This window comes from Elephantulus edwardii, unplaced genomic scaffold (assembly GCF_000299155.1).
Source record: "Elephantulus edwardii isolate Elephantulus edwardi_28Jun2011 unplaced genomic scaffold, EleEdw1.0 scaffold00015, whole genome shotgun sequence".
Taxonomy (NCBI): Eukaryota; Metazoa; Chordata; class Mammalia; order Macroscelidea; family Macroscelididae; genus Elephantulus; species Elephantulus edwardii.
Genome location: NW_006399765.1, coordinates 8257689 through 8274076, shown reverse-complemented (window position 1 = coordinate 8274076; position 16388 = coordinate 8257689). Strand labels below are relative to the sequence as shown.

The 16388-nt window shown below is 39.3% G+C and overlaps 1 protein-coding gene across 1 annotated transcript in view; it reads left to right on the top strand.

The window, feature by feature from the left end:
- The window catches only part of LOC102873162 (ubiquinol-cytochrome-c reductase complex assembly factor 1-like), a 129336-nt gene that overhangs the window by 52156 nt on the left and 60792 nt on the right, over positions 1–16388 (top strand). Inside the window, exon 4 of the mRNA XM_006881476.1 lies at positions 9828–9885. Within this exon, the coding sequence (XP_006881538.1) occupies positions 9828–9885 (58 nt within the window). The remainder of the gene's footprint in view (positions 1–9827; positions 9886–16388) is intronic.

The following is a 16388-nucleotide window of genomic DNA, read 5'->3' as shown; positions in this document are numbered from 1 at the left end:
TGTTTTAAGCCACCATGAATAAGTGGTAGTAGAAACACAATATTAGTTTTTAATAATATAAACAGTTTTCGTTATTACTGACGTTAATTATAGCACATACTTGTAAAAATCTTTGGGTGACTTTAAGCAATTTCCAATCATGGATTTTGGAAGGAAATATATATGTGCTGTTTGTTCTGTGATAAACAGCTATTATTTTTTTACAAAGGACAAATACCTAACTTTTATATACTCTGGATATTTTTCTGCATAAATAAATATTTTTATATGTTGTTGTTGATGCCTTCAAGTCAAGCACAACTCATAGCAACCCTATGAACTAAAGGCCTGAAGCCCCTTTACAACTATCAACATTTGTCAAAGTTCATAGAATTTCTGGAGGCATGTTATTTAGGAAGTGGATGCCACTCCTGCTTCCAAACCTGTTATACTATATTATTGTTGTTATGTGCCATTGAGTTGCCTACAGTGTACATAGCGATCCTGTGTACAGCGGCTCTAAACCCTTCCCTTTCCTGGGCCAGTCTCTGATTCTGACAAACTAACCACCATTGTCCGACTTACTGTATCAACCCATCTCTTCCAGGGTCTTCTTCTCCTGTGCTGTCCGTCCACCCCTCCAAGCATGATGTCCTTCTTCAAGGACTTATTTCTCCTGGCCACATGCCCAAAATAAGTGAGGCAGACCTTCAAAATCCTAACCTCCAAGGAGAGATTTATTTTCACCCTCTCCAAGACAGACCTATTTGTTTTCTTGGTAGTCCGTGGTATGTTCAAGACTCTTCAGTGCCACAACTCGAAAGCATCTGTTCTTCTTCTGTCATCCTAAGTCATTGTTCAACTCTCTGACACATCACAAGTTATTGAGAGGACCATGGCCTGGATTATTAGGTGCACCTTTGTATCTAGACTGACATCGTTGCTCTTGGGCACTCTGGAGAGAGGTCCATAAGAGCAGATTTTCCCAATGCAGTTTGTCTTTTGATTTCCTGACTGCTGGTGTTAAGTGTTGATTTTGGATCTGAGCAAGCTGTAATTGCTCTTCTTCATCAATCTCTTCTCCATCTAATATGGTGCTGCCAGTTGGCCCAGTGGTGAGAATCTTTGTCTTCTTCATGTTGAGCTTGAATCCATATTGCTGACTACAGTCCTTTACCTTTTGTAGCAAGTGCTTCAGGTCTTCTTCAGTTTCAGCAAGCAAGGTTGTGTTATCTGCATATCGTAGATTGTTAAGGAGTCTTCCTCCAATCTTGATGCCATACTCCTCCTCATAAAGCCCTGCTTCCCAAATGATTTGTTCTGCATACAGATATAGCTATGTTAAATAACAAGAAAGCCAGATGTCTCTGTTTTGACTATTTAATAACTATTTTTATAAACCAATTAAAAGTTGTTTTGTCCACTTCACTATTTCAACAGATTGATAATATGTTATTAGAAACTTCAAATTCTGATTTAAATTGTTGCCTATTTCATATTTTGAATATACCATGGACTTCTAGGAGAACAAACAAGTTTATCCTAGATAGGGTGAAACCAGGCTGCTCCTTGGAGGCAAGGATTCTGAAGCTTTGTCTGACATACTTTGGACCTGTTGCAAAGCAAGATCAGTCCTTGGAGAGGGATGTCATGCTTGGGAGGGTGGAGGGACAGCGCAAGAGAGGAAGACCAGAGATGAGATGGATTGAGTCAGTGACTAGGGTAATGGGGGGTAGGTGTGTCAGAGACAATAAGATTGGCACAGGATAGAGCAGGGTTTAGCGCTGTTGTACATAGGTTTCCTATGAATTACAGGTGACTTACGGCACATAACAACATTTAATATTTATTCATCACTAGGAAAGAAAATTTTTGTTTTCTTTGTTTAACATATAACAATTCCTTGGTTTAGGAGAAAGAAGTCTGAAAGAGAAAATATCCTTCCTCTACTTGAGGAAGAAATAACAGTATTAGAAGCTAGTTTTTCCTTGTTCTTTTCTTGTTGTTATGCACACCAATAATTCATATTTCCATAGTGTACTTTGACATTTATCTTATTTAGTATATATTTAGTCATAAAACCTGTGGGATAAGAAGGACTTGTATTATTATTTTAATTTTGTTTTGTTTTCACAAATAATTGAGGCATAAAGAGACTTTGTGACTACTCCAGAGTTGCCTAGCTAAACTCAAGCCTGTGTTGTCTGGCTTCAAATCAGTTTTCCTACAATAACCTATTGCCTGTGAATGAATATCAAAACCCACTTAATCACTGCATATTAGAAGTTGTTATCTAATTTAATATTTCTTAAATAAAAATATATCTATAAGTTGTTCTATTAGGATTGTAATCTTTTAATTACATTTATCAGCTCACATGTATCTCAGTGAGCACGGTCATAGTCTTGTCCTTCAAAACAGTTTTTTAAGGAGACAGTAAATTTTTCAGTATGTACAACAAAACTTTTTGGCGAGTTCTGGTGGCCTAGTGGCAAAAAGCTGCACTGCAACAGAGGTGTGTGGTTCGAATCCACCAGATGCTCTGCTGGAGAATAAGGGATAATCTCCTGTACCAGTCAGATCCGATTTGACGGTACACACGCATACAAATAATAATAAAATTCTTAAGAAAACAAAAAAACATTTACCTATTAAATAGTTTCTGCATACAATATTAATGGATTTTTTTTTAATTATTTTTTTTGTGAGTACCGTCAAATCGGATCTGATTGGTACAGGAGGAGATTGCCCCTCTTTCTCCAGCAGAGCATAATGGATTTTATTCTTTGAGTTGTACAACCATCCTGACACTTATTTTCTTAGTTATTCCTTCCTCATTAACATAAATTCACAGTCCCTAAGATAGTGAATCTATTGAGTTACTGTTATTATTTTAATCCTATAGAGATAGTTCTTAAATAAGATAATACTCAAGACAGAACATTTTTACTAGTTACGCTAAACTATTGTTTGACTTTATGAAGACTTCAAGGGGTTATTTTTGTTCAAAGGTTAAAGATGAGCTCAGGACATATTTTGGGGGCTCATCAATGTGCCATGGCTCCAAAAAGTCTGACATCCATGAGAATTTGCATTTCTCTTTATTGTTTTGTGACAACACTGTTAGTTCAGATTTTCTAAGCCTCAGTTTGGAACTTGGCATTTAAAATTTATAGCACATTTATTTGCATTAAGCTCCATTTTGGTCTTTGTCTTTTTTGAGTGAATTAAATTTTAAAATCAAGTTACAGTAGTTTCAAACTAAAGTTAGTAAATAAAAGGAACCAATCCTGAAAGTACCATTTAGAGGCAAAAAAAGTATAACGAGACAAATTTTGCCACGTCTTGAAATCTAAAGAAGAAACCAGACTGATTAGCGGTAAGGGAAGAGAATATATATATGTTCTTTCCAAAATAACACTTTAAAAAAAATTTTTGTTTTATTTCATTATTTTTTGTGTGTACTGTCAAATCAGATCTGACTGGTACAGGAGGAGATTGTTCCTCCTTCTCCAGCAGAGCATCTGGTGGATTCAAACCACACACCTCTGAGATTGTAGTGCAGCTTCTTGCCACTAGGCCACCAGAGCTTGTCCAAAATAACACTTTTAAAATGACCATTGCTTACTTGGATTTTTGGTATTCTAGAGCTTGACTCACTGATTTCACAAGAAAGCAAGATTTTACTGAAGATCATCCAAAAACGACCGGAACAGCACATCAGCAGAGAACTACCAGAAGTCCAGGCTGGTTTTAGAAGGGGTCGTGGTACTAGGGATATTGTAGCTGATGTTAGATGGATCTTAGCTGAAAGCAGAGAATACCAGAGGAATGTCTATCTGTGTTTCATTGACTATGCAAAGGCATTTGACTGTGTAGATCATAACAAACTGTGGCTGACTCTGAGAAGAATGGGAATCCCAGAACACTTGATCGTTCTAATGTGAAACTTATACTTGGACCAGGAGGCAGTCGTCAGAACAGAGCAAGGGAACACTGCATGGTTCAAAATTGGGAAGGGTGTACGCCAGGGATGCATCCTATCTCCATACCTTTTCAACCTATATGCAGAACAGATTATCCGGGAGGCTGGGCTCTATGAGGAGAAAAGTGGGGTCAAGATTGGTGGACGATTTATCAACAATCTGCGTTATGCGGATGACACAACCCTGCTTGCTGAAACTGAGGAGGACCTGAAGCACCTGCTGCAGAGGGTCAAGGACTGCAGCCTACAATATGGATTGAGGCTCAATGTCAAGAAGACAAAGATTCTCACCACTGGACCAATTGGCAGCATCAGGATGGATGGTGAAGAGATTGAGCTTTAGTTTGTTTGGCTCCACAGTCAACACTCTTGGCACCAGGGCAGTGGTGTCTCTCTGGAGACTAAGGTGCGTTTGATACAGGCCATGGTCTTCGCAGTCACTTGTTATGCATCAGAGAGTTGGACAATGACCAAGGAGGGTAGAAGGAGAATTGATGCCTATGAGCTGTGGTGCTGGAGAAGAGTATTGAGAATACCATGGACTGCTAGGTAAACAAACAGATTTCACCCTGGAAAGGGTTAAACTGGGTGGCTTCTTGGAGGCAAGGATTCTGAGGCTCCGTCTAACATACTTTGGACATGTTGTGAGGAGAGACCGGTCCTTGGAGAGGGACATCATGCTTGGGAGGGTGGAGGGACAGCACAGGAGGGGAAGGCCCTCTGTGAGGTGGATTGATTCAGTGACTGGGATAATCGGGATGGGAGTGTCAGTGACAGTGCGATTAGCACAGGACAGAGCAGAGTTTAGGGCTGTTGTGGCACAGGACAGAGCAGAGTTTAGGGCTGTTGTACATAGGGTCGCTATGAGTCGCAAGCGACTCGACGGCACACAACAACAACAACAACAACAACAACAACAACAGAGCTTGACTTTCTAGTCCTGAAGTTTGCTAATTTTCTAAAAGCGTAGAGAGCCTCCAGTAGCTGGCTATTGTCATCATCTCACCTTCCCTTCAGAAAGGTTATTTAAAAATGAATTTAACTCACAGAGGAACTTTGACAAACGTTAAATCTATTAAAGTCTTAGACAGGCTTCCGTAAGATGGATGGCAAACATTTTACAGACTTTATCTTACTTAATCCTAAAAAGCCTTATAAGGTTAGTTCTTTTTGTTATTCCCACTTTCCTAGAGAAGAAAGCTGAGGCCCTGAGGTGCTAAGTAACTTTATCCAGAGTAACATAGTGGTTAAAGTAGTAGTCAAGATTTTGAATTAGACAATCTGAATCCAAAACCTGAATTATGAAACTATGTTGATACTACTACCTTTCAAACAACAGGAATGAATTCTGTTTTATCAATTTTCTCTCTCTAAGGAAAGTTTCTAGTAGTATCAGAAAATATATGCCAAGCGTGTGTGCATTGAATTAGTGGCATGATCATAACAGAAGGTCTTGTTGCAGGTTTTACCTTTAGAGTGTTTAGACACATTTCATTGATCTGAATAATTTGTTTTATTTTTGCATATCTTACAGTCAGTATTCAGTGGTCTTGTTTTTAGGGCATGACTTCTGTAGGTAAAGAACCCTGGTGGTCTACCAGGAAAGTGTTCTTCTACTATTTGACAGTTTTAAACTGCCATATGTTCATGGACGAAAGATGTAGCAGTCTACTTGCATAAAGGTTACAGCCTGGAAACCATATGAGAAAGTTCTACTCTGTGTTCTATAGGATCATCGAAAGTCAGAATTGACTAGACAGCACACAGCAACAAAACCCTGTGAATTTCTGTCTTGACCCTGTTGAGTAGAAGGACTTAATCATATTCCAACTCTTTTCCCATCCTCAGCCCTAAGTTGTTACCCAAGTCCAGCTGCTGGTCTGTCCGTGCTTTCCAGCCCAAGAACTAATTCCCTCTCTGAGAAAATTGGAAAAGCTTCTGGAGGCTGCTGAGAATCTTTGATGTAGAGGTAGCAATTGAACAGATTGTCCTTTAGAAGCAGCCAAATTTCATTTTCCAAATTGAAAGACAGACTTCCAAGAAAACTTTTCTTTTTAATGTTTTGTTATAGCATCCAAAAAAGACCCAACTTTGGTATCCGGGCTTGAGAGTTTCTCATGGCTATTCTTGTTCTAGGCGGAGGGTGGTTGGCCTCCTCTCAGATGGCATGTGTCTTAATAGCTGTACAGCTGGCCAGGCCAGTCTTCACCTCCCTCCTGCTGGGCTCTGAGAGGAAGTCCACTTGACAGCTGCTGGGCACCACCCAGTAAGCTTACCATAGTATTTCAGTGTCACTTTGTGACAGACCTGGATTCAAACCCTAGCACTGCTAATAGTTTGTTAATATTGTGGCCACTGGCAGATTATTTAGCCTGCTTTCCTGCCTCTAAAATGGAAATTATAATGCTTGCCTCTAGGGTTAAAGAGAAGGTTAAGTGAGATAATGTATTAACATGGTGAGCGGTAGACCTAGAGGAGCTCTGGTGGCTTTTCCATGTTGTTGTTGTTATGTGATGTTGAGTCACCTGCAACTCATAGTGACCCTATGTGCAACAGTCCTAAACACTGCTCTGTCCTTTACCAATCTCACTGTGTCTGACACACCCACTCCCACACTCTAGTCACTGAATCAGTCCACCTCATAGAGGGTTTTCCTCTCCTGCGCTGTCCCCTCCAACCTTCCAAGCATGACTGGTCCCTCCTTGCAACATGTCCAAAGTATGTCAGACGAAGCTTCAGAATCCTTGCCTTCAAGGAGCAGCCCAGTTTAACCCTCTTCAGGATGAACCTGTTCGTTTTCTTAGCAGTCCATGACACATCCAATATGCTTCTCCAGCACCACAGCTCAAAGGCTTGTCCACAGCATGTTAATACTATTAATCAAAGGCCAAGTGTCTTCAGTGGTTCAAATCCACCAACAGTTCCTTGAGAGAAAGATGGGTAGTCTGTCCTATTAAAATTCACAGCCTTAAAAAAAAATTACAGCTTTAGGGAGCTCTGGTGGCCTAGTAGAAAGAAGCTGCACTGCAATCTCAAAAGTGCACGGTTCCAATCCACCAGGTGCTCTGCTGGAGAAGGAGGGGAAATCTCCTGTGCCAGTCAGATCTAATTTGAAGGTACACAACAAGAGGGGGGAAATTTACAGCTTTAGAAATCTGATGAGTGGTCACCGTTAGTCCAGGCCAGCTCAGTGGCATTGAGTTTACAGTTTTCTGAGCAGTGTATTTGACCTCTCTTGTGGGCATTTAGTGAATGTTAATTTCTGATACTAATACTGTAGTGATTAAGAACATGTGTCTGTGGAAGCTCTGGTGACTTAGTGGCAAGAAGCTGTGCTGCAGTCCCAAAGGTGTGCAGTTTGAATCTACCAGATGCTCTGCTGGAGAAGGAGGGGCAATATCTTCCTGTGCCAGTTGGATCTGATTTGAGGGTGCACCACCACCATCACCACCACCACAACAGAAAGATGTTGCTTTTTTGCGTGGTTCAAATCTATCAGATCTTCTGCTGGAGAAGGAAGGGTAATCTCCTCCTGTGCCAGTCGGATCCTATTTGAAGGTATACAACAAGGGGGAGGAAAGAACATAGTGTCTGAAAAGAAATACATTTACATTCATCATAGTTTTTAATTTCATAGCTATGTGAAATTGAGCCATTTTCTTGATCTCTTTAGAAGTCAATTTTCTCACTTGTGAAATGGGTTGGGAAGTGTTGCCTCATAAGAATGCTGATAGAGTTCACTGGCTAATGAATGTAAAGCACTAATTATATAGTGCCTAGTGCATAATAAATCCATAGTGAATTACATTCTTCCTATCATTGGTGGTGTTTGTGAACCTTAGAGTCTCTGGGTGGTGCAAATGGTTAAACAAAAGGTTGGTGGTTCTAGCCTACTCAGAGGCACTGGAGAATAAAGGTTTGTTTCTGGAAGACCACAGCCAAGATTTGATACTTTGTCTGAAAGATCAGAGCATGAAACTCCTGAGGAATGAAGTTCTGACATGCATAGAGTCACCACAGGTCAGAATGGATTCAGTGACAACTTTTTTTTAAAGCTGTACCTTACAAGGGTCCTGCCCTATATCTATCTTCTGATGACCTCTACTTGTTATCATCTAGTAAAATATGTACTTCACGGATTGCTGAAAAGCAGAATATATCACTTCTTTCCTAAGTCATTGCCATAAAAAACAGATTTTTTACATTAAGAGCACACATTTCTTATTAATTTTCTTTTTTCCCCTCTGTCCTTGTGCTGCAGCTTTTTGCCTGTCATGTAACAGAGGAAACACTTTGAATGAGAGGCCCCTCATCCAGCCAGCGTCCTTTCTTAGAGATCTCATAATTAAGAGGCTTGGATGTCTGTCTGAGCACTGACCTGATTTGTGGGATTTAAACCCAAGAAGCCTTGCCCAGTTTTGTCATTCCTGGAGTGATGAAAGGCATTCTTACATTATATATGGTCTGCTTTCTTATTCAGCCCCAACTCCCTCCAGCCTCACTTCTTTTTCCTTGTTGTTTCCTTTGGATAAATTTATTTAATACACTGCAATTTTCACAGCACATTGGGTCATCTTAAAAGAGGATATGTAGACTAGAAGGACTTAAAGTTCTCAGGTAAAATTAATTGAGGAACATACTATGCCTAAGTAGGATGTCAGTTTGAGGACTATGGTGTGCCTGAATCAGACCATGGTCTTTTCAGTCACTTGTTACGCACCTGAGATCTGGACTATGAATAAGGATGACAGAAGAAGAACTGATGCCTTTGAACTATGGTGTTGGAGAAGAATATGGAATATCCCATGAACTGTCAAAAGAACATACAGATATGTCTTGGAGAGAGTGCAGCTAGAGTGCTTCTTGGAGGCAAAGATGATAAAACTTGGTCTCACATAGTTTGGTCAGGTTGCTAAGAAAGGCTATTCCTTGGAGAGGGATATCATGCTTGGAAAGGTGGAGAGTCGGTAAAGGTGAGGAAGACCCTTAATTAGATGAATTGACACAGTGACTACAGGAGTGGGCTTTAGTGTGTCAGAAATTGTTTGGATGGCACAGGATAGGGCAGGGTTCAATCTGTTGCTTTTAGGGTTGCTATGAGTCTTACTTGACTGCACTAACAACAGGTAGGGTAGATGAGATGATACCTGTCTAGGTTGTCAAAAGAATTCAGGGCCAGAAATGAAGATACAGAATCACAGTAAAGTATCAAGAAAATGTGGAGCTCATCTGAAAGAAATACCTTCTGCCAAGTTGGTGCTAACTCATGGCAACCCGCCTTTGGGTTTCTAAGTCTATAGATATTTATAGAAGGAGACTGACCATCATTCTCCTACTGAGCAATTTATTGGTCGATTCCATTTGCTAATCTTGTGGTTAGCAGCTTGATTCGTTGTTGCTGTGTATGATACTCATACCTGAAGCTCCAGCAGGTTTTCAGAGTCAGTTTATTGCACAGAAGATTGCCCATACTTCCCCCGCAGAGCAGCTTGTGTATTTGAACCATGTGCCATCGGAATTGTGGCACAGCTTCTTACCACTAGGCCACCAGAGCTCCCTTGATACATTACACCACCAAAAATTATGACATTTAATGGGTGAAAAAACAACCTTAGGCAAAAGTGACTTGTGCAAGGCCATAGATTAGAGTGGTAAGAGGACTGAAACTAGATGGCTGGTTGTCTGACTATATTCACTGTTCTCTCAACCTATGATCTTGTCCTGTGGTTCTACTGTTACTCACTTTTATAGCATACAACACTATAACTGTTGATATTTTAATTGAACATATCATATATTTGCCATATAATCAATATACTTCCTTTAAGACCTCGTATGTTTATATTTTATTGTTATTTTCTAGGGTGTCAGATTCCTGATACATTCAATTCATGGTTTCTCATAACTCTACTTCATGTTTGGTAAGTAAGCAATTTAATGTAAAGTTATCAAATGTACATTCCCTCCTAATGTTTTATTGTATTGACTGAAAGTTTGCAGAGTAGCTTGGTTTTTTCATTCAACCGTTCATACACATTTTGTCTTATTATACTCTACACATTATATTGCAGTACTTTATGTTATATAGCAGTTATATATTCTACAGCAAGTTATATATTCTATTCTTCTACATGTTATTATATAGCAGTACTCTTCTCATTTCCTCCCTGTGTTTCTTTTATCTGTCTGTCTGCTCTCTTCTTGCTTTCTGGGCTCTATACCTGGGCAAATGCTGCCCTTGTGATCTTGTATAGTCATTTATTTTAAGGACTAAGTACACATTTGGTGTAATTATTTATCTTCTAGGCCTGTCTGTTATTTGAGTCAAGGGGGGAGATCAGTTTCAGGCTCAAAGAGTGACCACTCTGAGAAGAATAACAATAGAGAGTCCTGAGTAGATTGAAGGAAAAGTGTGGAACAGAAATTAAAATTATAAAAATGGCCAGGCTTACTGGTCTGATAGAGACTGGTAGAACTCCCAAGACTGTGGACCTTTGTTACCCTTTGAGCCTGTATTTTAAAAAAGAAGTATTACTGACATGTAAGATACAACCTTCAGAAGGACTGATTATGTGACGTGACAGTGTTCAGGTATTAAAAAATATGTCTTTCATTTTAATAACTGGTGTTTTGAAGCACATTTTTATAAAGGTCAAAGCATAGACTGAGAAAGAAACTAATATTTGTGAGTTTTTCTCAAGGAACACCTAATTCAATGAACAATGCTATCAGTATCTCTAAGGGACTCTGTGAGCTTGGATGGAAATTTTTCTCCTTTGGATGTTTTAGGAAAGTTCACATTTACGTAAAAGTGGTTTGAATTGTAAGAATCTGTGGTCATTTTCATTGCTGGTCATCAGAAACCTATAACAAATTATGGCACTGACATTTACGCCCGTACCTCTAAAATGTGCATACAGGTTAGAGTCATGCTAGGTTTGTTGCATGTAAAAATATTTTACACCTCTAAACTGTATATTTTTTTTCTTCAGCTGCAAAATAAGTAGCCAACAAAAATCAATTTTTCACCTAATGTTACACGTTACTAAAGGTCAGGAGGATATAGGTGAGATGTTGAAGTGGGGGCTGAGGAATGTATTTATTGAATTGCCAGATCTTGGGAAAGTAAATTCTCGGGCACTGAGTTTACTACTTTGACCATAGTGAACATCTGAGGAACGTGGGTAATGGCTGCCTGGTCAAAAGGACCCTTGTTTGAGAGTGCCTTTAGCTGGGCCTTTACATCACAGAACTGACTACTATATAAAGATTTTTTGGTTTCGATCATCTCTGAAATATTTCTTCCACCGAATTCATAGAGTTCATAGAGATTGGCTAAGGCGCCAAAGGTAATAGTTTATTTCAGGCTCATTTTTTTCCTGTACTGGTAGTTTATTGAGTATATACTATGTCTTGAGTGCTTTTCTGAGAACTAGAGATAGTTCTGAAGAAGCTCACAGTGGAATGAGGGAGATAAAGCATGTGAAATTGTCAGTTACAATTCAGACTGACAAGGTTGTATAATAAATTTAAGTGCTGCTTAGGGGATTATGGAGGAAGCCACAATTACCAACACTCTACTTTCTAGTTCTTTGAAATATGTGATGTCTTTAAGTCAGGCAGCTGAGAATGCAAACTGCTATCCATTTTTCCTGATGGAAAAGGATAGGGAGGAGGGCCAGGGAGAGAAGCTGGATATATTGAGGGGAAAATACTTTTTCAGGAGGGGAGGACTGCTGAAGTAGCACTGTGGAATTATTCACTGGAAAGGTGGGAGGGTTGAAAGGAGGATTAGGCTGTTCCCTGAGGAGCTCAAAGATAATATTCAGTGCCTGAATGAAAGACTCTTTATTGCCCATGTGAGCTACAGGTACTAGAGTGTTAGAGGGAGTGGGTAGCAAAATAAAATATATAATCCCTGTGACCACATCCCAAGGTCAATACCTGACTAATAACAGTCGGGAGAACCTTGAAACCACTTATAGTTCTTTAAGTTAGCCACTGTTTCCAGTCCATGCCTCCTGAATTCTTGCAGAGGTTGGTTTAATTTCTCGGAGTTGGGAGTACCACTACCTGCCTATGCTTAAATTTACGATTGGTCTCCCCTCTACTCTTTTTCTTGTCCCTTAGTTCTGATGATAGATGGATTTTGATGGAAAGAATAGCTTTCCCATTTGAGTCTGCAAACTCTTGTTGAGGACCTACTGTGTGTTAAGGTTGGTGGAACTTTGGCAAGATGAATATGACATGGTTTTCACTTTCAAAAAATAGAGAGAAAGCAGACATAAGTACTGTTGTCTGTAATGAATGACAGAATGAAAGAAGTATTGTGCCTCAGGTACCAGCAGATGCTGTGGAAGCACAGGAAGTGTGACTAAATCAAAACGTGGGCAGGGGAGTGTTGGAAAAAGGGTGTTTTGTGGTGGAGGTGACATATGAGATGCACGGTGAAGGGTGTGTAGAATTTCTGTGAGAAACAGAGGACATGTTAGACTAAGGGAATAACAGGAGCAAAAGATAGAACGTGTACAAGAACATAGAGTATTTGAGGACAACTATTGCTGATGTGTCTGACACCAGTTTGTGGAGAAATGTAGTAGGAAGGGTCACCAAAATGGTGTAGGGCTCAATTTTGCTATAATTCTCTAAGAAGTAGATAACTCTCTCCTGAAGGATAGAGAACTTAAGGCTGATGATGGTTGTGCCCGCAAATTTGTGGAGAAACTGTTCTACCATCTCTAATCTCTTACTTAGCCTGAAGTGTCAGAAGAATGACCCAGAGTAGCCAGTTGTTCAGGTCTTTCGTTTATAGGGTCACTATGAGTTGTCTGTGACTCAGCGGCACGTAACAACACCACCACCATCATAGAGAGCTCTGTGGGCCTGGTGGATAGAAAGTCATGCTACCTAGTCAAAGGGGGGGGGGTATTTTAATCTGTGGCTCTCAGGCCTGGTTTTGATTTTGGTCAAACATTCTTCTAAGTGGTATAGCACTGGTCTGTTTATATGCTGTACAGAGATGACTCATAGTTGCTGTGATGCTAAACACTGTGACACTGATGTGTCAAATGTGATAATGCTTACCTGTGGTGGACAGTGTGTGTTGGAGCTGCCCGATTAAAACAAGCTTGGAAGCAGGAGTGGCATCCACTTCTGAAATAGCTTGCCTCTGGAAACTGTGAACTTGGAGAAATGATGAAAGTTATACAGTTGTTCATAGGGTCGCTATGAGTTGTCTACGACTTGATGGCACTTAACAACATAGACCTTCTCTGGTTCCAAAATTTTTCTTTTGACTGAGAAAGATCAACATCTCAAAACCAATCTCAATCATGTCTATTTGATTTACACTCATAGCAACTCTATAGGGTAGAACTGGTGTGTAGAACAGAGGGTTTCCAAGGCTGTAAATCTTTACAGAAGCAGGCTACCACATCTTTTTCCCATGTTCTCTCTTATTGCTGGTTTAGTTGGAACCAACTCATAGCTGACCCTCTGGTGGGATTTCAGAGGCTGTAAATCTAAATAACATGGGAGGCAATTGTCTATCCTTATCTTGAGGAGCAGCTGATGAGTTTGAACCATTCACCTTTGAATTGGAAATAACAAATCTACCCACAAGGCCAGCGGAGATTCAACAGAGTTGCTAATGGGTACAGTCAGTCAGTCAGTCTTTCAGTTAACAGCTGAGTAATTATAGGCACACTGTGTTAGCAAGCCTCCTTGATGAGATTAAAAAATTTAAAAGGCATGTTTTCTGGAGGCCTTCCACTTCTGAGAAGGTCTTATCAGTGAGGTATTTAAGTGAGCTTACAACTGTGAGCTTACTTTGGTGTTCTTTGTCTTGGCTGAATAGGGTTAGTATTGACTGATTGTTGAAAAATGTTTTAAGGTCACTGTTGGAATTGGCTAGCATCTCACATAGACTTTATAAAAGCTAGCCTCCTCTTCTCTTCCCTGTCTTGGTCACTGCCATTGGGATCTTCTCAGGTGCCCACTCCAGAAACCTGGGAATCATCCTTGACTTACACCCCATATGTGGTCATTCATAGTCACAGTCACATGTATATATCTGACATAAAACATACATAAAATTTACCATTACAATGTCAGATAATCTCTGGAATTTTCTGTTCCGTGCAAACTAATTTTAAGCACACACTCCTCGAGTAGTCTTAATTGTTCTCAGGATAAATAAACAAGTTTATTGTTAGAGCATTCATATCCTATCCAGTGTGACCCTGTGCTGTCTTTACTAGTCATCTGTTGATGTTCATTTACCACTACCACCACCACCACCACCACCCTATCTTCTGTAAGGGAGGGGGGCCTATATAATATAAATACAAAGTCTTTATTCTGCTCACAGCTTCTTCTGCCTCTGTGACCCTTTGCCTTCCTCTCTACCTGGCAAACTTTTCTTTTTCCTTCAATATTCAAATCATACTCTTTCAGAGTTAGTGCACTTTTTGTGTGTTCTTACTATTTTTCACACCTCTGTTTTAGTGCCCATACCATAGTTTTTCTGTGTTATTGTGTATGCATGTCTCTTCTGAGGATGATAAATTTATTGAAAGATTTCTCTTCATTTCCTAAATGTTTCTTAAAGAATTCATGGCCTCAGATCTGACTTTGTTCCTATAACAGTGGCAGTTGAAAGGGTCCTCTCTTTGCCAGTTGATCAGGTGAGACAAGTTGAGCTCTGCTCTCCTTCACCTCTCCTGGGGGTGAGACTTAGGTACTTGGAGTTTATTTTGTCATTTTAATTATTAATGAATTTGTAGAGAGTCTTAAACCTAGAGAACTAATACTTTCTACACATAATTTTAGAAAACAAAGTAGAATAAGGTTTGTGACAGGTGGGTGGGGAAATAGAGTAAAATTCAGTTTATAGGTTTTTTAAAATTAGTTAAAATTTCATTTTATAGTAGAAATAATTATTCCTATTTTGCATATAGTATGTACCAACTTCTCAAAACTACTTTATCTCCATTTTATATATGAAGGATCTGAGGTTGAGAGAGATCAGAGAACGTCAACAAAAGAACTAGGTAGCAAATAAAGTGGAAGAGAGGAAATGCTAGTGCAGATTTGGCAGGCTCAAGGTATTGCTCAAGGTATTATTTTCATTATTGGTAATTTAAAAAAAATCAATGCAATTTAAAAGAATTATCTATTCATACTAATAGATTGGTCTATATTAGTTATTAATTAAATACCTCATTATTTAAGCATAGATCCACAAAAATATGACCCTTATTCTCTAATGAACCAATTTTATGTAATATTTTATAGGTCTCAAGGTCTGGCGAAGATATAGAAACCAAATAATTAATAACATATAACTGTGATAAATTCTGTGAGAATAAATGATGGATCTGGGGTAGGAAAGGCATCTAAGTTAGTTGTAGAAGGAATTCTAGCGGTCCAGTGATTTATGCTTGGCTGTGAACTAAAAGTTTGGCAGTTCAAACCTACAAGCTATTTTGCAGGAGAAAGATATGACAGTATGTTTTTGTAAACATTAAAGCCTTGAAAATCTGTAGGACAATTCTGCTCTGTCCTAGAGAGTCACATTGAAGGTTGACATTGACTCTGCAGCAATGAATTTTAATTTAATTGTTGAGAAGAGTAGTATAGAGAGGACTTCTAAAGAATGAGAAAAAGTTAGCACATCAAAGAATGGATGAACAATCATTGCAAGTTGAGAGAACCTGTGGTTTTCAAACTTTTGTTCCAGCAGAACCCTTTTTAAAAATGAAATTGTATGCTCAGTCATCATATAGAAGTCAGATAAAAGGATTGCTACTTGGATTCAGGAGGTGAGAATGATTTGCTTACTTGATATCTTCACATCTATGCCTGCTGAAAAACACTTAAATAGCCCCATAGAAACTCAGAACACAGTAAGAGCACAAATTTAGTCCAAGTCCCTATTCTGTTTTACAAATGAGGATGTGGTTTTAGCAGTTTTAAGGGATTTGTCACAGGCCACTTCATCATGGAGACTCTTATCCTCAAATCCAAAGCTGATTGTGAACCATTCCTTCTCTGACACCTGTCTTTATGTCTAAGTGTCCCTTTTGATTCCCTTCAGCATAACAAACATTACTGATTACCAAAACTATATGGTGGGCACTATGTTTCTTGAGGCTCACAATCTGTTTCATGGAAGAGACGAGTAAACATGAAAATGGTACAGGTGATGTATGCTTGTTTTAAGCACATGTATGGATTTTGTGAGCAGAAGGTCAGAGGCTGGTCAAAGGAAGTGCTTTCACTGACCTTTTTGGGGCAAGAACCAGAGGACATGGGCTTAAGGAGTTATATTAGGGGAAGAAATAATTGTAAACTACATTTTAACAAATCTTAAATGAGAATGGAATAGCTGACTATAAAGAGAGTGGCAGAATGAAGGGGAGAG